Source organism: Diadema antillarum, unplaced genomic scaffold (assembly GCF_040938485.1).
Source record: "Diadema antillarum isolate AM-2024a unplaced genomic scaffold, OU_Dant_1.0 scf00000001, whole genome shotgun sequence".
Taxonomy (NCBI): domain Eukaryota; kingdom Metazoa; phylum Echinodermata; class Echinoidea; order Diadematoida; family Diadematidae; genus Diadema; species Diadema antillarum.
The window spans coordinates 5,242,079-5,265,932 of NW_027270890.1; the positions used below are offsets into that span (position 1 = coordinate 5,242,079).

The 23,854-nt window shown below is 36.5% G+C and overlaps 1 protein-coding gene across 1 annotated transcript in view; it reads left to right on the plus strand.

Moving 5' to 3' along the window:
• Positions 1 to 439: 439 nt before the first annotated feature.
• LOC139728528 (regulator of G-protein signaling rgs-2-like) overlaps positions 440 to 23,854 on the plus strand; it is a 38,693-nt gene continuing 15,278 nt past the window's right edge. Inside the window, exon 1 of the mRNA XM_071639499.1 lies at positions 440 to 576. Coding sequence (XP_071495600.1) covers positions 528 to 576 — 49 coding nt within the window. The 5' untranslated portion in view covers positions 440 to 527. The remainder of the gene's footprint in view (positions 577 to 23,854) is intronic.

Below are 23,854 nucleotides of genomic sequence, written 5' to 3' on the forward strand. Positions count from 1 at the left end.
TAGTGCTCGTTTGAGACTGCGGGAAGATAGAGAACAGTCTCCGTTGCCTTGGCGACGCTTTCCAATAAGGCCATTCCATCGCTGCCTCTGCTTTCTATGGCGCTGCATCCTCTTCTCCTTGCTCCGACTCCTTCTCTCCAGTGTTACCGCGCGCAGGCTCATTAACATAATTGCCATCGCTGGGCCTGGCATAGATACACGGCCAACCGCAGGGGCGCATAGGCAAGAGACGGTGGAGGCACACTAAGCAACGCACAAGCAGTACAAGCGCGTATAAAAATATAGGGAGGGCTCTTCCTCACAGTGTCACCACTGCCAGCATACATTCCCGCGTTATGCGTGCACTGTAAGATTATTCCCTCTTCGTGCGTTGAATACACATCGGCATCGGCAGCTGCACCGTACACAAACGGCGTTGCAGACCCGGTCTGGACTACCATCTCTGCTGGGCTTTTGGGGGAACGTTTCTTTCCGGGATTTATTAAGGGGGTCCTCCGTCTACATTTTCATCCTATGATTGAGTCTGTATGTCGACGGTAGAGGGATCACGCTGCAGTCATTCTAGCTGGCCTTTGGGTGAGTTCCCCTTTATCCGACCTTTTCAGAATGTCTTCATCATCTACCATCTTCCTAGTAGATGCAGCGGTCGCGTATCAGCTGTTATTATTATTATTATATCCTCTCTTTTTTCGGATCGTGTGTATCCCTGCCGCAGCGCAATTCGTGTAGTACTCACTCATACGTGTGCATACACTGTGCATGACTGTATACCTCAACGCAGTCACCTTCTATCGTGATTTAATCATCCGAGATCTTCTCAAGGGGTACGCATTTGTGTTTTGCCCCCTGAAAATTCCAAATATATGACATTATCCTCCAGGTAACTCTTTTGGTGTTACGTTGATACGATGTTCTGCTGCAGTTCATCTCGGTTTTTCTCTTAGTTTTGTCTCCGTCATGACAGAAACTCATCTTAATGGATAGATCTATAGGTATATTGCGAGAAATGATCATTCTCCTTCCGATAATGTTTTGGTACGACTTCCCATATTTATTGCTTGTAGTCGGGCACTCACTGACGGACCACAGCTGTAGAGAGAATGTTTGCCAAGACCATTGCAGTGCAGAACAGGTTTGGGGGCCCGAAAATGAATTTAATTAAAGAGAGACAAAATACTGCGATACATGATTTGAGTAAATAATGACATGCGTCGCCTGCAGCTTAATTGAAATTTTCTGATTGTGTACAGTGATGGTACCGTGATTACGAATTGTGAACGATATGAGACGATGTGTGTCTTTGTGTTTGTGATATAACATGCATATGTATAATGCTACATTTTTTTTTTTTCAGGAGGATTTGTGCGCTTTAATTGATAAATCAGTTCATAATGGATTTATTTGTTTATCTACTTATACTAAAGGGGCCTAAAGTGTACCATCAATCTTCGACTTTGACTTGGAACTGTCGAATTTTTGTAAAGTAACAATACAAATAAATACATAGTGTACATTATTGTTGGAGCAACACTCCCGTCAAATTATGAAAAGGTAAGTATATTCACAACACAGATTTTTCCATTTTCAATACGTATCGAGATTTAATTCCATCATCGTGCTATTGGTATATTATATTCACTGTCAATGTATACCTGCCCCCCTTTAATCAACTTACTCCCTCAGGTTATATGCATAATGTATACATACATAAGCGTTCACATAACCTAATACGTTGAAATGAGGTACTTTCATCCCCCTGTGATTTGAGCAATATGAACAATAGAGCTTGATAATTCGTTGCATATGATATAGTTATAAAGACAAAATATATTTTACACGCTGTTCTTCATTTATTTCAATAATCTTTGCGTCAAGCAATATCAAAACAGTTATCATGACAAGTGTTTTATGAAGCTATTAGTATGCTGTAATAATTACGTGGATTATAGAGTAAATCGTTGTATTATTACATTGGAGATCCCCCCCCCCCCGAAACTGATGTATCATTCGCGGCTTTCCTCTGGGGAATACGCACATTATTTGCATGACCTTAATAAGCTATTTAGCTCATCTGTCTTGCCACGTACACATCAATCAAATTCCTATTTAATAGGAATGTCCATATCTAAATTGACGCAGAGACCATTATCATTACGATCACCAAATTGCAATTACCAAATCAATCATCAAATTTGTAAATTATTATTATTGTTATTGTTATTATAATAATTATTATTGTTATTATTAATTATCGTTAAAAATCATCATTAGTGTCTTCCATTTTAAGGATAAGATTTGATTTGAATATTGTTTTGAATTATTTCCGCATTAAGTCAAATACGAATTGAATACAAATTTCAAAAGCACCAAGACAAAGAATATTCAAATAAGTAGGGCCTACAGTGATTTAAAATGATAATTTAACATTTCACAAATAGATAAACGAAAGCAATTGCATCAAGCAGTATACGTGTACATACAGAAACGTGCAATAGGATGTATAATATTTTTCAGTAAATAACACAGATAATTGAATGCAGGAGGCCACCATCGTAAGCGATTAAGCTTGAAATGGACAACCCCTCATAATTAAGATAAGACTAAGAAGGACAAAGAAACAAAGTCTTATTTACGTCGCACACTAGATATATGCATCGTACAAACAAAGCATGCATGCTGAAACAGACATCAGGCACCAGGATGGGATGCCTGAGTATGGACATAAGCTATCCCAAACAGGCCTACTCTGTCTGTTAACAACACTTGGTCCACACCCACTTCCCCTCCCCCCAAAATGATAAATGTCATAATACTATTAAGATCCACTCAAGTTACACCACACACTGAAATTTACACCAACTGTAAACAAAATAAAAATGAAGTCCACGACCGTGCACTTTTCAATTGGTCCCAGAAATGAAAATGTCTATGCTTTTTATGCCTCCGTCCGAAGGGTGCCGGAGGCTAATATGAAAAAAAAAAATCTATTTAATACTGAAGATACACTTTTTCTTCATGCCTTGAAAATTATTCAATACATAAACTAAGCTCAAAAGTCAATTAGAAATCCTCAAATCCCCAAATACATGTACCTGCACTCTAAGACAATAATAGCAAACCTAGTTCAAGGAAAGTGAACATTCAACACATTTGTGACAAACCTGTCATTTCAATACTTTGCCAGTTATGTGAAACTGTCATCACAGTCACATTGTCAAAAGACATTGTACTGTACTGTAGACCTACTAGTAGAACCATGCATTATGGCGGAGGCACACCAGTCGCAATAGCAATAGTTTGATGTAGAGTTTGATGACGTTAGTGTGTATAAAGCAAAAAAAATAATAAATCACTGCGTTTATTGTTTAATTCTTGGAACGGTTTCATGTCCTGACCTATCCTGGACGCTTCATCAGCTTCTGATGACGGGAAATTGACTTAAAATGTTAGCTGGATGAATCAGAACTTCCATTAATTGGTTATAGTGTATTTATTTATTTCTTTTTTGCCATATCCACAAGCAAACTCTAAAAGCGTGATTTTGAAAGTATTCTTTGAATTTTCGTTCTTTCAATAATCGAAAATGTTTCATGTGCAGCTATATTGCCATTAAATTATATCTGCAGCATAGCATATGAGTGCATTGTAGTGGATTTGAAATACAAAAACGAGATTTGAAGTAGGGCCTATGTAGACCTATACCGATACTTGAACTCCAATCTTGGAAATCAAACTTCACGATCTAAAATTTGAATAGGTTTACCTTTTATACACCAAGCACAAGCCTTTATAAATACATGATTGTACTGCCTTTTTGAAGTCAATATTGGAATTAATTAAAGCACCTGTATCACAGGTCAAAACAACCAATACTCTTTTATTGGAGCTTCGCAATTAGACAGTGAACAACTCCAAGTTTCGATGATACTGTGTATGCCTTTTCAGACGAGTTGCAGTTTCGTGTGTTGCAAGATTGGTTGCTGTCACATTTGTACGTTTTCTGCATGTATGCAGTGGGTTTGCTTTCGAAACCTTCTGACAGTCACTGACTTCCAAACGGCCATCTTAGCTCGAAATCCCTGCGGAATCTTCCCTTAATCTTGCCATATCACCTTCGCTATATAAGATATTCTTTTAGTGCCATATTTCTAAATTTGTAGTGTAGGTGAATTGATTGCGTTATGATAATTATTATAAAAGAGGTATATAATTATGACACATTTCCACGATTATCGTTAAACTTTCTTATTAAAACCAGGTTTGCTCGTTTGGGAAAGCAGATTTCAAAATTGTTGAAGAACACTTGCCCCAGTAGTCTAAATATATATATAACAAAGAATGATACAGAAAATAACTTGTAAGTCTAGAGCTTGATAAAACACAATCATTTGAATAAACAGCAAACGTTGATATCACCCGCTTAAACCCGTACGCTGGCGGATGGAGTGTTGATGTTCTTCATGTAAGTCTTGGAAAATTGCTGAAATAAAATTGAAGTGCGTTACATCACTGAACAGCCATTATCTTTGGGCATCTGTATGGCTGCATGCATGGCTTCGTTGGTTTGAAGGGGGTGGCTTCAATTCGGGCAAGTATTTTTTTCCTCATTGTTCCAAAACACTCGCTCGACGTTGATATTCACTTGCCCCGGGCAATTGGGCAAGCGCTTATGTGGCACCTTGCGTTACTTGGTCCCCCTCTCCCCAAGAGAAAAAGGTAAAAAAGTAAATGAGCATCTCTAAGCTCGTAAAGAAGAGAACATTGTATCACTATAGCTCCTGTATCCATAGACGTTGCATGTTCTTGTCATGCATACATGTTTATAGAAGCATGTTTGAACTTCCTGACGCTTCTTGAATGAATGCTTCTGTATGAGTTGTCGGAAATGACGGTAAACCAGCAGGAAATGTGAAGTGGGAGATTGAACAGAAGACCATGCGGTTTGTGAATCCATTTAAGAAGAGAAATTGTACATAAGAAACACTCTTTGGTGGGTCCGTGTATGTTCGCAGTTCGTAAGCGCTCTCATGGTAAGGTGATTCAGCACTCATTTCCTGGAAATTATGTCGGAACAACTTGACCTTCACTTTTAAGAACAAACTGAAAAAAATATCAAGCAATCAGTAGTCTTGCCTTTCTCATTCACAAATCTACATTAGCATACAGTCATAACGAGCATGTGATATGGTGGACTGTGCGTACACGGCTACGCACACGTGGGACTAGATGCTGCAATATCGACGTGAAGACTTTAGTGTTTCTCCGACAGTGAAGGGTCTTCAAGCTATGATTACATTAATAAGGATACACTGGATGTGAGGCTTTATACATTATGTTTTAGATTGCAAACAGCCATTTCATGGAATACATGCAAGGTTTTCTCGCAAAACGGTTTGAATATCAAAATGCTATAAAAGTTTCATTAGAATCAGGGTTTAATCAATAATTACCGGTATCGAAAATTTGATTAAGTTTTGTTTCAACGAAGCAGTGATAGGTTTTACATGCACATGCGTGCATATTTGTGTCATATACAATGTCAGTACGTGCCTATTGCAGCCTATCCATTGCAAAATCATGTTTTGATTCAAAATCTAATCCTTTGAGGTCTCTGACCCCCACAGTCCCTTAACCAGTCATCATTACATACAACTTTAAAATTATTTTACATAACGATGTGACTCCGTTTTGTACAATGAATTTCACTTCTTCCCATTAAAGTTCATGACCATACAACCTCGTCTAATTTACATCAATATACGACAATCTTACTGCTTCATGAGACGATGTGAAACTCATGGAACTCTTTAAGTTTATCATTCTATGTTCTATAACATGAATGAACATGAATGAACATAAAAGCTGTTTGTTAAAGATTATTTTGCTTTTTAGTGGGGAGAAACGTGCAATGGCTTTGAACTTCAATAAAACGAAAGGAATGTTTTTATATCTTATTTTTCTTGATTTTCGCTCCCCTTTCTCCTTGGCACAGTATAACATGTCATCTGAAAAGAGAATTTTTGAGTTAGAAAATTTATGAAAAGCCTTCTAATTCAATCAGACACACAGGACCGGAAACTATATTGAAATTCAGTCAGTTGTTCAATGCTTTGCGGATGATTATATGTAAATATGAGGATTTGAGGTCTATTGACAAAGTGTATAATGAAATTCATAGGAATCTGTCTAGATCGTCGTTCCTGGAATATGTTATTACCGCTTTTGAGCACAGTATTCTTCACTGGACGTAAGACTAGCAACATCATGCTGTAATCAATGAAACTTCACTTAATCGAAGTGAGAATAGTCAGGAGAGTAAGGATGAACACATCTCAATGACTCCCAAAAGTTTTGTGCAGTATGTCGGGTGATTCTAGATTTGTAACTAAGTTAATTGAATTCAGAGACACTTTTCACTGGGTGTGATCTCTCTAAATACCATGTTTGCTCTGTATTTCAGAACATAGTGCCTTAAATGCATTGGGAGTGAATGTTGAACCATCTAAATCTCTCCTAGAAGCCACTTCCCTCTTTATCACACACTTAAAGAAAAACATGTTCAACCTTGCACCTTAAGGTACATGATTTAGCACCTTTACGGGTGCAATTTTGCACCATTCAAACCAGTGAGCCCTTTAAAGGTACTGTTTACCATTGGGAGCAATGATATAAAAATGTCCAAGATATCACATTTGATGCATATGTGTAGGTCAGTTGTATCACAAAACATCCTACCATATAAAATTTCGCAATAAAGCCTAAAATATAAGGAGATATCACTATTTTTCTCACTAAACCATAACAGTAGACGGTTTAGTCTAGAAACATTCTTATAGCTATTATTCACATTTTGAATATTTAACAATACCTTTAACATTAATAATATACTGATTCAAAATTTTTATATTGGTTGTTTCCATCCCTTACTCACATTTTAGAACTATGTTAAAGCACTAAATCTGGGTTTTTGTTTCTTCTGCAAATGGTAAACGATGCCTTAAAAGATGCAAAGTTGCACCTTTGAACGTACTACATGGACCGCGTTGAGTATCTTGTTACCTTTAAATATGATTATACGAGTTGAAATTCATTATTTCTCAGCGGTGTTCTTTAACAGAAAGTCTACATTGATACCGCAAGGGTAACTGTTAATTCCTTTGTGCAGGCACTAGTCTGTTAACGCGAAGAAAAAAAAATCAGCCAACAAAAAAATGACAGGCTAGTTTATGAGGCCTCTTGGATATGCCAAGATGGTATGTTCTTAGGTTGCTTTCAAAATTACGATCTGGAAATCCCTGCCACTATGAATTTACGCGAAATGGGTCTTCTTCGTGCCGAGACGTCAAAAATCTGGCATCAGATTCGACAAGTAAAAATTTCCAGAGAAGGTTTCATATTCATTGACTTCAATTATGCTACCAGAAAGGAAGAGAAAGTTGGACTAATTCACTGTAATTGCAGGCGTCATTTTCACAAACCGATGATATTTCCTGTGTCGTATAAATCTTAGGTGCTGTTTTTCTTCATCTTCATCTTCTTCTCTTTTTTTTTTCTACCTCACCAGTCCCGAGCAGAGGGAAAATCCCTTCGAGTCGTGATAAATCTTGAATAAGGAAAGGATCGTAAAGAGGCTAAACGATTGCCGGAAGGCGGCACCCGATGACAGCGGTCACTCACTCTCTGAAGTGTAACACTGCTGGTGTTACCCGGTTCCATTTGTAACCCACAAAGGCATAAGAAATATTATTGATAAACATTTTTATAATTCCCAAATATTATATTATCTATCTCAGCGTCTGCGTTTTTATATTTGTAAAAAAAAAAGAGTTACATTCAAGCTTTCACTGGCCAAGAAAAACGGGGGTAATTAAACAGTCCACATCGGCACAAAGCCATGATAAAATTAACAGTTTGAGGTTTCAATATTTGAATGTTCTATTTCAGATCGTATTAAAGTTTCAAGATTTTTCTTTCTCTTGGAACGTGATTCGATATGTATTGTTACATTGTTACATTTAAACCAATCATTCAGCAACTGTAAGTCGGTAAATAAAAAAAAAAAGGATATGTGTACTTACATTTTCATGTGAATTTAGTACAACAGTGCCATCAGCAAAATAGGTGAATTTAAGTATTTTGGAACAATTGAATACCATCTATCATTTACAAATTACTAAAGTATAGAGTAAAAATATACCAAAATGCAATAATTTTATACGTTATATTGCATACTATATTGGATATTTCTATCATTTCACTGTAGGAGATTCAGCGTTTATCATTGAATAAACTCTTGAAATGAGTGAGATGGGGTCGAAATTGATTTGACAGTTTTTTTGCCAACATTGATGTAATCAGAGTTAAACTGGTTTACAATATCCTTTTTTTTTTAATCAACATGTGTGTATTTTCATAACGCGTGTTTTAGTTTTCGCTTAGCGCGTTTTCCTTTTCTCCCCTTAAAATGTTGTTGATATACCTCAATTTTTGTCTTTTCCTGAATCACCTTGTGTTCTGAAGAACACATTTCACTATTAGAGCAGCGAATATTATTTTGTAACTTTGTTTTTGTAATTATTATAAGTAGATATGTGTTTTGCATTTATTAGGATGTTTTCGACTCTTGTGATACACTTTGCTCTTTAATACTTTTTTTTTTAGCTTTAGGCATGCAGTTGCCTATAAAGATCCAAAATCTCTCTTACATTCATTGTTCTTATCATGAATAATCTTAATTAGAAACATATGAAATATTATGTTTTTCAAAACACCTACTGTAAATGTCATACCTGTACATTTTTAACATCTGTCCAATCAAAAAAGGTTAATTTATTTTTAAACAATGTCAATTTTCTTCATCAATAATTCTTTTCCTTTCGCATTATTTCTTTAAAGAATTTGTAATTATGATAAGGTAGAGAATATTATTGTCTACCTTTTAATATGTCAATTATTGGAAAGTGACAAGAGAGATCATCATGAATTATTATATAGATTTAAGTGTGATTGATGTTTATATATATATATATATATATATATATATATATAAACGTTATTGATAAAAGAAGCACTGTTTGGTGACATATGAGTTGGTTTCGACAGCAAAGGAAAAAAAATCAGAAGAATTAATCATATCCAAAAGTTATTCATTTTCCCAGGACTTCCGTATTTCCACAAATCATTGAGAAAATCGCCCATTTCCCCTTCCAATATTTCTGAATCTAATATTCAGTCTTAAAGTATAGTCAGAAGAAGAATCAAAATTTTGATTAAGTGTAATAAAGGCATTTCATATTCATCATATGCATGATAGATAATTTCGTAACCATATTGGTATTCGTCTTATACTTGCAAAGCAACTACGCCAACAACTTCACGTGGGGATCTACAAATGTGAACAAAACAATCATTTTTAACAATGTTATACATGTCATGTTGCGGTTCCTTTTTGAAGAAAACAAGGTTGCAGAGACTGCCATAACACTTAAACTGAATTCTAGAGAAGCAAGAAGTTTTTGAAATTGAACATGGTTGTTGTTGTTGTTTTACCTTTTGTTTGCACCTGATATAAAAAAAAAATAGATTTTAAACATTAGAGTGTGCATGTTTGGCACGGAAATACTCGCTGAGTGTGTAGGCTATTTGTAATCACTTTCAAAAGATCTTTCGCATTTTTGTTTTACTTTTATCATAGTCAGGTGAATGGTGATTTACTGAATTGATAGAGAAGGGATTAATCTTCATTGATCTTATTTTGAGTGTTTAGACGATTTTTTGTTCGTTGACTTGTCATAGTCATTTAATTTGTATGAATAGAGAAATAAAGAAACTGGTTCAAACAAAACAGAATTAACGTAGGACTTTACAGGGAAATGATTTAAATTTAAACAGAGTTTCTTTTTATTGTTAAGTTAAAGGTCCTGTTCACCTTTGGGAGTGGGTGATTTAAAAAAATGTTCAAGATACAGTGTATTTCATTTGATGCACATGTGTAGGTCTGTTGTATCACAAAACATCCTACCATATAAAAGTTTTGCAATAAAGCCGAAAATATAAGGAGATATCAGTATTTTTCTCATTAAACCATAACTGTAGACGGTTTAGTCTGGAAACATTTTTATTTATAATTATTGTTCACATTTTGTGTATTTAACTATACTTAACATCGATCATACGGATTCAAATTTTTACAGTGGTTGTTTCTATCCCTAACTCACATTTCTTAGAACTATTTTAAAGCAATAATGCTGGGGTTTTGTTTCATCTGCAAATGGTAAATTATGCCTTTAACGAAGTATCACATTAGATAATCTATTTTTAGCCCTTCCGAAGTGGAGGGAATTGATCTCAAATTTTGCAGGGTATAATAGAGAGAGGTGACTCTATACATGCGTAAGGTAAGGTGTACAGACAAAATCAGGACAATAATCAAATCGGAGAAACGCTCAATCTGAGACGTTGATGATAAATGATGGGAAGACATACAATATTACTCGGATAGTAGGGGCGGATCCAGGAATTCCAAAATGACGGCAGGGGGGTGGGGCGCAAACAATATCTGTTGTGCTACTTCCGGGTTTCATGTCATTTTTTTCTTTTTCTTTCTTTCTTTTTTTTTTAAACAACAAATAAAGAGGGGGCGCGCGCCCGGTGTGCCTCTATCTAGATCCGCCACTGGGAAGGACATAAAATGGAAGTCTCGTGTGTGGGAGAGTCACGACGCATGCACGTAAAAGATCCGCTTCATTTATTCATCGCAAAGAGCAGGGTATTTAAGCCGACGAAGTGGTCCCTTCTCACATCCAACTGGACCCCATTGAAGACCAGCTTAGCATATAGCTGAATATGGGCTATCCAGCCATCTTCTCAGATGGAAAATAAACAAACAATTCATAGACAAGAAAAACATAATGAATGCATTACCCGACCCGCCTTGCAATGTAAGTAGTTTGTATACCATACATGTACGCGGATTTAATAAGCCTTCCTATATTTAATGCTCAAAGTCATCTGCGTTGATACCGAGCATAAACGGTGTTCGGAATGCACAAATCTGGAATTTCTCAGAAATCACTTTAGTGGAAAGAATTGTGATAAACTCTATGACAATTCAATTCAATTCAATTCAATTCAATTCAATTCAATCATAGTTTATTTCCAATCAACGGCCGAATCGTAAATAATATGCTTGGCATTCAAGTCGTGTCCATAATGAGAATTTCACATTAAAATCATAACACAATACATACACAGAACATTCAGCGAGTACTCGGTTTTGTTGTCTTTGTTATCCTTGTTTTTTTTTTCTTTATAAAAGTCGAAGCAAACGTAAAAAAAAAACAACAACTATTTTTGATTTCTTCACATAGAGGAAAAGTCTTTTTATGAATTAGCTTTGAGTATAAAAAACTGAACATACCAAAAGCCAAAGGTAAGAAGCCATACAGAATACTTACAATATAAGGACGTATTCAAGATTGATCACAACATTCAAATTCAATCTTAAGGCTGCATGTACATTTCTAGCTTCAAACGAGCTCCGTTTAGTGTTGAATAAACATGACTAGTCTTAAGGTCTGAAGTTAAATCATCGTAAATGACATAATTAGCGCAAAACCCGAGATTCACACGAAACTTAATGACTCAATAAGGTTAAAAAGCATTATGCCTGTGTTTATAGGAAAAAAAAAATCATCAGAAGATGGTACTTAATACGTCCGGATTTGAGACTTTTTGATGTAAGGACTGATTAGTTTCCTGTCTCTCCAGGCATGCAGGGAATCTCAAATAATGTCATTGTCTGGTCAATGTCAAATCTTTGACATAATTTGATAAAACAAAACAATGATCATCGCGATGTTATGCATGTGAAGGTTTCAAACACTGTGATAACACTCAAACGGACTTAGAAGCATCAGGTTTTTGAAATTGATTTTTGAAGGCTTTTTGCATTGACGTGAAAAAAGAAAGGACTGATGGAAGTAACAATATGCATGCTCTGAATATGTATTTACAATCAGTTTCAAAAGGTCTGGAATAACCTCTGAACTTTAATCGTAATAGGTGAATGGTGATTCACTGAACCGTTTGTGACGGGATTAATCCTTGTTAAATTAATTTTGAATATTTTGACGAGAATGCTGTTGATTATCAAAATTATTTCATTTGTTGAGAAACAAAAGAAAGTGATAATTAAAAACCTTACAGGAATGAAGACGCGATTTTACAGGGAGAGAATTGCACATTTCGCAGTGTTTCATCTTTTGAAAGTTAACGAAGTACCACACGGATATTTCTATTTTTTTTTTCTAGCCCATTAGAGTTTGAAGGAGCTGATCCCAAATTTTGTAGTTTAGGGAGAGTTGACTACACGTGCCTGAGTTAAAGTGTACCGAAAATCAGGAAAAGCATCATATCGGAGAAACACTCAATCTGAGCTGTTGATGATAAATGAAGGGAAAACATTAAACAAAAAAATAGACAAGAAAAACAAAATAAATACAGTGACCAACCCAGAAAAAGCTATGATTACGTAGTTTGTGTATGGTATCCATGTACAGAGCTTCAGGAAGCATTTATGGCTTTGTTTAAAATTATCTTCGTTGATACCGAACATATAAGACAAGTCTGATATTTCTAAGAAAATCGTGTAGTCGAAAGAACTGAGAGAAGCTCTGTCATGGCTGAATCAAGTGATAATCCTGGTACTGAAGTCGTGTCTCATAATTATGTCCTTAATGAGAATTTCACATAGAAATCAGCTTAAAAAACAAACAAGCAAACAAGCACACAAACAAAACACAAAGCGAAACCACCCATAGCACTCATTAGCCTCTACATCTTACAGCAAGGACTTAAAAAAGAAACATGTTTCAAAAGAAAAGAAAAGCAGAGAGGGTCGATTCGAACTTAGAGTGAGAAGACATAGATATAAACAACTATAAAAACAACAAAATAAGACTGCATTGATTTTACGGTTGATCACAACACTTGATTGATTTGATTTGATTTTATTGTTCCACATCTCAAAGCATCAAACATGATACGATCGATTGAACATAAGATTGAACATAGCATCGTAATTACAAAGAATATAAGAGAAGACAATTTAACAAACATGAAATGTGGGGACCTACTAAAAAGCAAAGCTTGTAATGTATAGGTCCCTGTATATATGAAAGTGTTGGTCTTGAACACTTGAATTCAGTCTCAAAGCTACGTGTACATTTTTAGCTTCACGAGAGTTCCATTTACTCAACGCAGTAGTTTACTGGGTTCCTGTAACTTTCCGTGTTTGAGGTCAAATTTATCATAAAATAATCATCGTAATGACTCGATTTTTTTTTCATAGGAACCTCACCGACACGCACTTAAGTGTAAAAAAAACACACCTTATTATGCCTTTTCTGTTTAAAAACAAAATAGTTTCCTCAGGTAATGGTAGTACGTCCGGATTTAAGACTGTTTGATGTAATGGCTGATTAGTTTCCAGTCTTGCAGGTAGGGATTCCTCAGATTATGTCATTGTTTGCTCATTGTCAAATCTTTGACATAATTTTTGTTGATTTGTCGTTTCCTCAGTCCCAAGGATGCAGTACATGCACCTTGGGTTAGGACATACTTTTTATACGCGGAAAACAATTGATTAGCTATAGATAGGCCTACGCTCAGCAAAGAAAAAAGAAAGAAGACGAACTTTTTCCAATTCACATTTTTCATAGCAGACTTTGATAAAAATCCATGTAAAATTATGTATCATATTACAGGCAATTTGATTGGCTATCATCCTGGTATTTTTTTTTCATGGAAAGCGATAATTTACGCATGAGTAAACACGTTCGTGTTGTTTTTTTCTGTCCTAGAGGAGTCCAGGGCAAAAAAGTAAAAAATTGCAGAATTTCGCATTTTTTCATTCATTTGCAAATGCCCTCCAAGATAGCAATGATAACAAAAGACCAATTTAACACAATGAGAGACGTGAATGAAGTAGCAAAAAAAAAATATATATTTTTTTTTGTTCGCTTGTAACTCTATATATCCTCAAAGAAAACAAAATTGGAAACTGAAGCGGAAAAATAAGAAATTTCTGTCAACTCAGACTTAAAATGACAAGAGGAGTAAACCACTAAGTTGATAAAATGATTCGAATTTCTTTATTCATTTCTCTTAATTTCGGAATTTTAGAATTCTTGAGACAAATTCAAGAACCACATTTAATATCTAGCCTCCCTGATTTGAAATAACGTTTCGAATTTCTATAGTTTTATGTTTATGTTGCTTCTTCTCTAATGTAATTTGAATTCGGATTTGACAGTTTCCTCAATTATCGTTTGCCTTTCTGAATCTTTGGGGACAACAAAGACATTGTAAAAAACTCAGGTTTATTCTTCCAAACTAATTCGTGTTCTTATTGTGTTGAATTTGTCTTTTGTTCTTCATTGTTAAATGCAATAGCCTTCGCCATGATTGACAACTTGTTCATTTAAATTCATGATCAGGAGTGATCAGGAGGTCGTAGGTTCAAATCCTGCTCGAGTATGTACGCCCATGATTTTTTATCATGGCTACTACTCAAACACTGGTCAATTCAGTGCTTATTTACGTCCATGTAGGGCAATTTGTCAATCAGTTGCAATGAAAACTTGTTCATTGTTGCAATCTTTTTGTCCCTCGGAAGAGAAAAACGGATTGTGTTCACTCATGCGTAAATTTTCACTTTTTATTGTACAGTGGAGTCCAAGAACTTTGATATTGCATACTCTCGTTACCACAGATTTTTTTTTTTTTTTGTAAACCTATATATAGAGATCAAAGTTTGGCATTTAGGTATTATTCTAACATAATCAGTATAAGACAATATCGATTTACCGAAGTTATGTCACTGATCCAATAGAATTTGCCATAAGACGATTCCACAGTGGGTAATAGTCAAGACGGAAGGGGGAGTGTTGATAAAGTGGACTCATCCGATTGTTATATGGTCATGCATACTCCGAAGTGAATTCGAATTTACATCTATATATTGTGAAATTCACAGACGTTTTCGGGGAAATCACACATCTGTTTCCCCCTCTTTGAAGTACTACCATACTTTGTGTAAATCTTCAAGAGCACAACTGTTACAGTTTGCAGTTTGGAAAAAGTGGAGTTAACTGAACACATCTGAAGGACAACATTAATGCTCAAGACTCAAGAGGTTCACCTCAGTGGTCCTTGGAACCCGGATGTCTTTATATCATAAGAATATTTTGGCAGTGTTTGACAAACCTCGTTTTGAGACTGGATCCAGTTGCCTTACATTGGAATCATTACCGTGGGGAATTTTACCAGGTGTGGAAATTGATGAATAATTGAGGACAAGCTCAGAGACTTTGTGAAGAAATACCGCGCTAATGCTCACTCCGTATCACACTACTGACACGGGCTGCTTTGCTATAGTGGTTGAATATTCATCAAAGGAAACCCCTCTTACCTCTGCACTTGCACTTGATAATGTTACCATGGTGGCTCTGGCCGCATTGCGGTCAGAAGATATTCACGCAGAACGTGGCCAGAAGCTATCGAATAGCAGACTTATCTCACGATGCTGGTTTCTCGGAAAGGCGCTCCAATCTCGCACTCTTCTCCTCTACAATTTCCTTGTACTTGGAGGACACGTACGAGCTCATAAGGATATACAGTCACTGAGAAAAGAGACGTTAGTTTGTTTAGTTTTTTTTTTTTTCTCCCCAGGTGCATCCATAGAATTGTTGCCGGAGGAGATTTAATGATGTTTCCGTCGGAAACGCCAGGTTCAATGCCGCCACTTCCGGTGGGGAAGCAGGGCTTTCAGTAGACTGTATTCCCTTCGCTTAAAACAACGATTTGTTTACGTCTGAAAGAGATTATTTACCATGGTTTCAATTCAATTCAATTCAATCATAGTTTATTTCCGATCATCGAAAATAAAAAAAAACATAGTACAAAGTATACATGTGTTGAAAAAGGTTCAAACGTTTGCAAAAGATTCATGTAATATATATACGAGACAAATTATAGAACAACATATAACATGTACAATATTTAGGAAAAACACTGTATAAATTCTTCGTGGGCGAGCGGAAAATAAATAATAATAAATAATAAATAAGCCATGGTTTGAGGAGATGAAGACAATTCTTGTGACACAAAGAACGTGTTAGGCCTGATATTTGTACCAATCTTGATTAATCCATGATCTAAAATTCCCACAAACAGCAACTCAAAGAAGTCCAGTGTCAATATATTATTATAGCAATACATCTTTCTACAATCAGAATAGTGCGATAGTGTAATAGGGTAAGGAATATTTGTATAAAGTGTTCAGAGTATTTCATACAGGAAGGTATAGTTGCATATATTGCGCTCTGTAGGCCCTATATATTATTTTTGTGGCTATGTGCGACTGTGTTTTCAGAGATCTTTGAATAGCAAATCAGAAACGTACTGTTCGGCGTGTTTCACATGATATTATGCGCATTGCATTGCTGCTCCTTAGTATGTCGGTTACAGCTCGTTATTCCGAAGGCTCTTCAGTCCGAAGATTCGTTATTCCGAAGGTTCGCTATTCCGAATTTCATTTTCGGATTAACAAATCTACGGAATAACGAACCTTCGGAATAACGCCACAAATGTTCGGATTAACGAATCCTTTTTCGTTTTCGGATTAACGAACCTCTAGGTATAGGGAATCTGTGTGTTTCGGATTAACGAACCTGCGGAATAACGAACTTTCGGGATAGCGAACCTTCGGAATAACGAACAGCACCCAGTATGTCTGCTGACACATGATCATGATAGACTATGTTCATAGACTATGTTCCCTAATATTTTCATTTTATTGATTATGTAATTTCTTTAGCATTTTTAACACTTTTTTATTTTGCGGAACAACAATGATCGGTGGGAGCAGTGGAAAGTAAATAAAAATTCAAGTCAATAACCAAATTGCTCTTAGTATTCTTTTGAAGCAAATTATATCCTTGTCATATTCAGATGCAGAACAATATCATGACACCTTTGACATTTTTATTTTTTTTTTTGGGGGGGGGGGAGGAAGCAAGCAAACAAACAAACAAACATAGAGCCATGCCAAGCCAAAAGCAGAAGGTGGTCTTGAAAACTTTAAGAGGTGGATTTTTCCCTTTCTGTGATCATGTCAATACAGCGTGAAATAGATTAATCCATGTGATGAGAGTTATGGATACCACTTACTGGTATTGTCATACTAGTCATGCATATTAATGTATTGCTATCACAATTAGATGTAGGCCTAATTTCTTATGCTTTTCATTTCATTGTTGCTTTTGTTATAATTCAATATCATGTCAAAGTACAGAATGAAGTAAAAGAATGGAAGAATGGAAATGAATTGGATACACATGAAGTAAAATCGGTATAACATAATGATACTATAATATCACTATCAATGAACTAATACATAGATTTCAATTATAGGATTAAGAATCTTGTGTAGTTACGCACTCTTCAGAACTCGTTACGGAATAATTCGTTGTTTTCAAAGGTAGCATGTTTGTCATACTTAAATTATGTGACGGAGCTCATGGAGATATGTTGAGAATTTTTCAAGATTAATGCGGTCATCAAGTGAAGGTCGGTAGTGTTCTGCAGAGACGGCCTAATTTACCTCGGCCGTAAAACGTATGCACATCACAAAATTAATTAAGGCTTCTCTCGGTGTGCTTTCCATGTGACCTTATGACCTAGATAAGACGTAAATGAAGGATGGTTTACCGAAGCCGTCTCCCAGTGATATCACGGCGAGTGGTGAATACCGGTCCGCCACCAGATTTTATTAATTAAACTCGCAGCCTCACGCAGGCAGGAAAAGAGTTTTTCGTCACGGCGTGCGCCGCGTGTTAAAGCCATTCACACAGGCGGCCATTCAACACGCACGCACGTTGCATGCCACACGTCGGTTATGATTCTGGCTCTCACCAGAAACATCAATATAAACTAAAGTTAAACAAAAATGAATTACTAGACACACAACTAGGCCTATCTTTTGATTTTTGTTGAGTCACTTTTCATCGGTGGTATATAGGGCATCCGCAAACACTGTTCTTGTGTAAGTCTTGGCCTAAAAATGCCCGCTTGATTTAAAAGATCCTTTGAAGAAATCCAAGAAAAAATACATACAGATTCTGTTGACCTGCTTCCGACTCCATCAACCACTGCCGAGTGTTTCTCCCTCTCTCCCTCTCTCCCTCTATCTCTCTCTTTGTCGCTCACTCTCTCTGTATTCCTAGTATCCTTCATTGCTGGCCCCCGAAGAAAATGTATACGACCAGGCACATAATTTCCTCTTTAAGACGTTTCTGGGAAGAGATTAACCAATGCCGCTCCCAGAGACGAAAGTTATTGTCCGTGAAGATGTGAATTGCAGAGGGAGTATACTGCTGTAGACTTGCAGTGTTAATGACTATCAAATCTGTACATTCCCTAACGAATAATATGAACATGAAACAAATAAAAAATCGACCTTGTCATTTGGATTTCAGGCGGGTGAAACTTTGGACGATGTTCTCATTGGAAACGCCAGCCAATAAGCCGCAATAATGATGTTGAAAATGATAATCTGAATAACCTCGGGTAATGGACGGTGAGGTATCTCTGCCTAGAACTAGTCTATCATGCGACCAAAAGGTAACTCAAATGTATGTTATGGTATCGAGCCGTCCCCTCTGGTATGAGGCTTTAAACACTTTGTCCTTCGGATAGGATGTAAAATTGAGGTCCCGTATGCTAGAAAGTCACAACCCATGCGAGTTAAAGATCCACCTTTCGCTTCCTCGAGAAGATCAAAGTGCAAGTCCAGTGAAGCGCATGGTCATACAAACATCCCAGAAATCATTCGAAAGATATTCCTTGTTCGCCAGTTGTTAGCTAAAGGTATTAACCATGCAGGCGTACAACTGAGTTGATGTACTGAATGGATGTAAACTCTTCAATTCCAGCGCTGTGTAGAAGGCACTCTGTTTCTCACGCCTTAGATTACCCAAACATTGCTATATTATCATAGAGAGATGGATATACGGGAGTAAACAACTTCTCAACACTCAGTGTTGGCTAACAAAACAGCCTTTATTATTGGACTGATGAAGGAATTATACCCTCAAAAAAAAATGTTAACATGCATGGTGATATTTCGAACAAAAACAAAAATATCAAAACAGACAAACTCCAGAACAAAGAAGGAAGATAGAAAAGATATCAACGGACATTGGAAAGACGGGGCTACAATAGAGTGCCGTGTTCTAAGATTTATGTAGGTTGAAATACCAGCATTTTTTTCAATAGTTGGCCAATTCAAGTCGACTGTTGTATGTATATATGTATATCTAATCTATATTGTATATATACTATATATACATACATATACATACAATAATAACAATACAAGCTATTCACATCAGTGTGTGTGAGCGCGCATCTTTCGCTGATCGCCTACTTTATTCTCTGCGTCTATGTGCTGCATCTTGTATTTAAAACAGAGCAGAGATAGGGAGCTGAAGACCGCTTATCTGCTTGTTTTTGTGTGTTCATGAGAGTTGCATGATTTTTCTCTAGTAGGCCTATACTCCCTAAACAATGATGCTCAGGCAAGTTACACTGAAATGAGTGAGAGAGGGAGAGAGCTTGCTGCCATTCTTCAAGGCACTTTCCTGGCAGCAATAAATGTCTGCAATCTACAATGCCATTGATAGCTTGGTTATTTCTCATCGTGCAAAGATTTTTTTTTTCTTAAAGCTCGCAGCACATTATCATGATTGTATAATTTTATTTTTGACAGCTAACAGGCTAAGGAATGAATGAAACTGCGTCCTTGATCGCATGCAGTGGATGCGACTTAACCTTTGGTGTACTTTGAATGCCGATTTGCACAGAATAAAAAAAAAACCCAACAACATAACGATGTACATAAACTGGTGTAAACGATAGGAATGCCCTTTGGCAATCAGTGAAAGTCACCATTGGACAGCTTTGCCGAGGAATCTTTATCTGAATGTCTAGGCTTCACACAGTGCATTACTCTTTAGATGGTTTCACCCATTAACAGCTGCACATCTACTGTGGCTTTGCATTGTCTTCGAACGCTTCTTCTAATACCATATTGTTCTAAACATAACCACATGCACTGAATATGCGCATCAGTGTGTATTTGCTGCATCGCACCCTTACCTTTCAATTGTTCAGGGCTCCAGTAATAAGACGTTGCTGTATGAAATTTGATAGTACACAGAATCAAATGGCTGAATAGAAATCTATGAACTTGTCTAAGATAATGAGGTGAAATACGATTGATTTGTCAAGGATAGAGGAAGTAAAATGTCCCCATCCTGCAAAGGGAGGCAAGGGAAGTGACTGGTAATGTATCGACATGGCGCACTAACGCCAAGCCGGGACTCCACAGCTAGAATATACAATGAAACCGTACAAGTGTTCCGACACCTCCAAGACGAGATTGATATCCATAAGATCATCCAGAAAACATGTCTGCTTTACCACAATAGTTATTCATATCCACAATCTTGGAATATACAGTTATACCGATTAATAGCCTGTTGAGATGCTGATACATTGTAAACACACACACACACACACACACACACACACACACTCACACACACACACACACACACACGCACACACACACACACACACACACACACACGATATATATGGGAAAGATATACGTATTGTATATAATTAGATATATGTGTATGATATACAATCATGATAATGTTATATTGTACATACGTATCGTATCCAAGTACACAAATGATAATAATGTATGTATGTATCATATAGATATATGATAGATATGTATCCATGTGTGTATGTATGTGCGTGTCGGTGTGTGCTTACGTGTTTATTATATGTTGAAACCATATACCTACTTCTTGGTGCGCTATGTGCAGATGTGTCCAGATTTAAAATGACGTGCGCCTCGGCCGTTAGTATCGGTTGCGTTTATCAAAAGTGAGTAACAAAGGTTCTTACTGGATATTTCTTAGTGTCTTTGTTCATGTTGAGACTTGTTGACCCCCCCCCCACTCCTACCCCCAAAAGAGGATGCTCAGAGCCCCTGTCAAGTTTGTAAACTCTTTGGATAAATGATCTTAAATGTGCATAGATCCGCTATGATAGTCTTCAATAGGATGGTCTTCATTGCGAAGTATCCCCCACAGAAATAAAATACAATGAAAATGATGAAAATGCCCAAAAAATCTGTCAACTTGACTTATCTTCATTAGATGTCAATGTCGTCCTTTGCAAGTCACACCTTACCCTGGGAAGTACACTTTTATCGAAATTGAGTTGAGTAATCGCTTGTCGTGGCCTTGTGATCGTGACCTCTCTCGATCTGACATCTGGCCATTGTAATATTATGCCTGATTGATTGCTATACGTACGGAAATCAGCCAGTTAGTACCAAGATATCAACTTCCATGCCTATTTAAACGCAGAAGACATTTTGGGGGCTACCTACATATTATTTGCTGGAAAATAACACTCTATGATACAATAATAGTAAATATTCCTCGGGTGAAATAAGGTAAGAACGTCCAGAGCGACGATCGATGCAAGGCATTCCTGCAGAAACCTGAATAGATTATATCTCGCATTGTAGCTGTTGTAGGCTGTGAAAACTATGGTATATAGCTGAAAATGAAATTTTCCATACTTCGATTTTTTTTTTTTCATTTCCCTGCGCAGCAATTGAAGTGATATTTATTGCAGATATTTGTTAGCGGTATTGCGAAAGGTTCCTTCACCGGTAAACTGCATTTAAAACCTTGACTCTTTCACGCCCGATTTCATCACTGTTTGCTGGATGAGGTTGTATGAAAAGAATTATGAGCTTCTTGTTTTGGAGATATCAGCGAATGACGTCAATGCCGTTGAAGTAACTTTTCCTTAGGTAGCCTTAATTCTTTCCTGAATTTGTTGCTATTGTTTGCTTTGTTCGAGTCAAGAAAGTCACTGAAAAATGAAGGCAGAATACTTCTTGCTGCATGCAAAATTGCAAGTCGAGCGTGAAACACTGTAGAACATGAGCGCATATCTGAGAAGGCACTCATCGTTATCCGTTGAGTGTACAGCATGTGGGTTCCTCGTCCAAACCTCCTCGCCTGAGATAGCACAATTACTCTTCTACTCCACCCATCTGGCATGGATATAAGCGGACGGGAACAAGGCCGGCCATTGTTCATTATCGGGCAGAAATAACCAGGACCCCGGATGAGTCTAAATCAGGCATGGGGTAGACGCATGCATTGCGAGCTGGCGACCGATTTTGCCATGCAATTAGTGCCATCAAATAGTCCCTGAGCAGCATAATTGTAAGAGAGCAAGTAGAAGCGTATTGATATTCCTGGAAAGTAGGTACCTCCCTCTCTATCTTTTTTTTCTTCATTTTCTTCTCTCACTTTAGGTATATTCGTATATATTCTATATTTATGTCCGTGTATTTTGGTGCACGAGCATGGTCAGGTTTTGATCTGATCAGAACTAAAATCAAGCAAGACTTTGTACTCCTTTTTCTTGGGGGGGGGGGAATCCTTACCTTTTCGTGACACAGTAGAGAATCCCCACATTCTTAAAAGTCTTAAGATTTCCTGATTTTACAGTATCTATGAAGTGGCGGGAGGGGTAGTGGGGGTGGCAGCGTGATTGCCAAAAATAAGATTCATGCTTTCATTTGTTTTCTATTTTTAGTTGTAACGAGATATACAGTTATGTAGGCCTACTATTTTTGCCTCATTAACAACAATTCTTATAAAAGCACATTATTATGTGTATGCGCATAAATGAATTAAGGCCTACACATAAATTCACAGACAGAATCACAGGCTTTATTATGCGCACGCTCAAAAAAAAATGCATAGGTAGGCCTATAAGATATCTCTCTCTCTCTCTCTCTCTTTCTCTCTCTCTCTCTCTCTCTCTATATATATATATATATACATATATTATATAATATATGAAGTGTTTGTTCGCAAAAACCGATAAGTCCATTTTTGAAGATTTTACAGTACGGAGTCTGTCATAAAGTACTAAATAACACCTTTTAAATGATATGTTGGTCACTACATATAGAGGTACATTTTTGAAGTTATGGTTAAAAGAAGCAAAAATTTTCTTATTATTCTCTCTATTTTTCTTGACCTTTTATCGCAAATATCTCCATTTGGTAAATTTTTGGACTTATCGGTTTTTGCAAACAAACTCTTCATATATATACACATCATGCGGCTTCAGAGAGACATTACTTTTCTTCACAATGTCTCCCTAAACCTGGAGTTATGAATATATCATATATATATATATATGTATAGATATATATGTATATATGTCATAAGGTCATATTCATGTATTGCGCAACATCAATGGACTCTCGAAATTTGACAGGGTCCCCCATGTTTTCCCACTCTTCCGTGTGTGTATATTAATTATGTACGATCATCATCACTATAGTTATCAGTGTTAAATATAATGCAGCATTCATGGTTTAATGACTGTAAAATAAAATGAATGATTGTAAAATAAAATGAATGACTGCCTAAAATAAAATGGTGACAATGATAATGTTAAAGAGGGTTATGTATACGTTGCCTGATGGATTGTGTGTTTCATACATATATGATCTTTTGCTTTTAATAGTGAAGTAAGTTGTTGATTTTTACGATACTTTCGTCTTGTTTTAAAAATTCCCATGAACATTAACTATTCCGTTCAAATAAACAAACGAACAAACAAACCTTTTTAAAGAAAAGTACAGGTTGAGGAGAGGCACTGTAGCTTATATTAT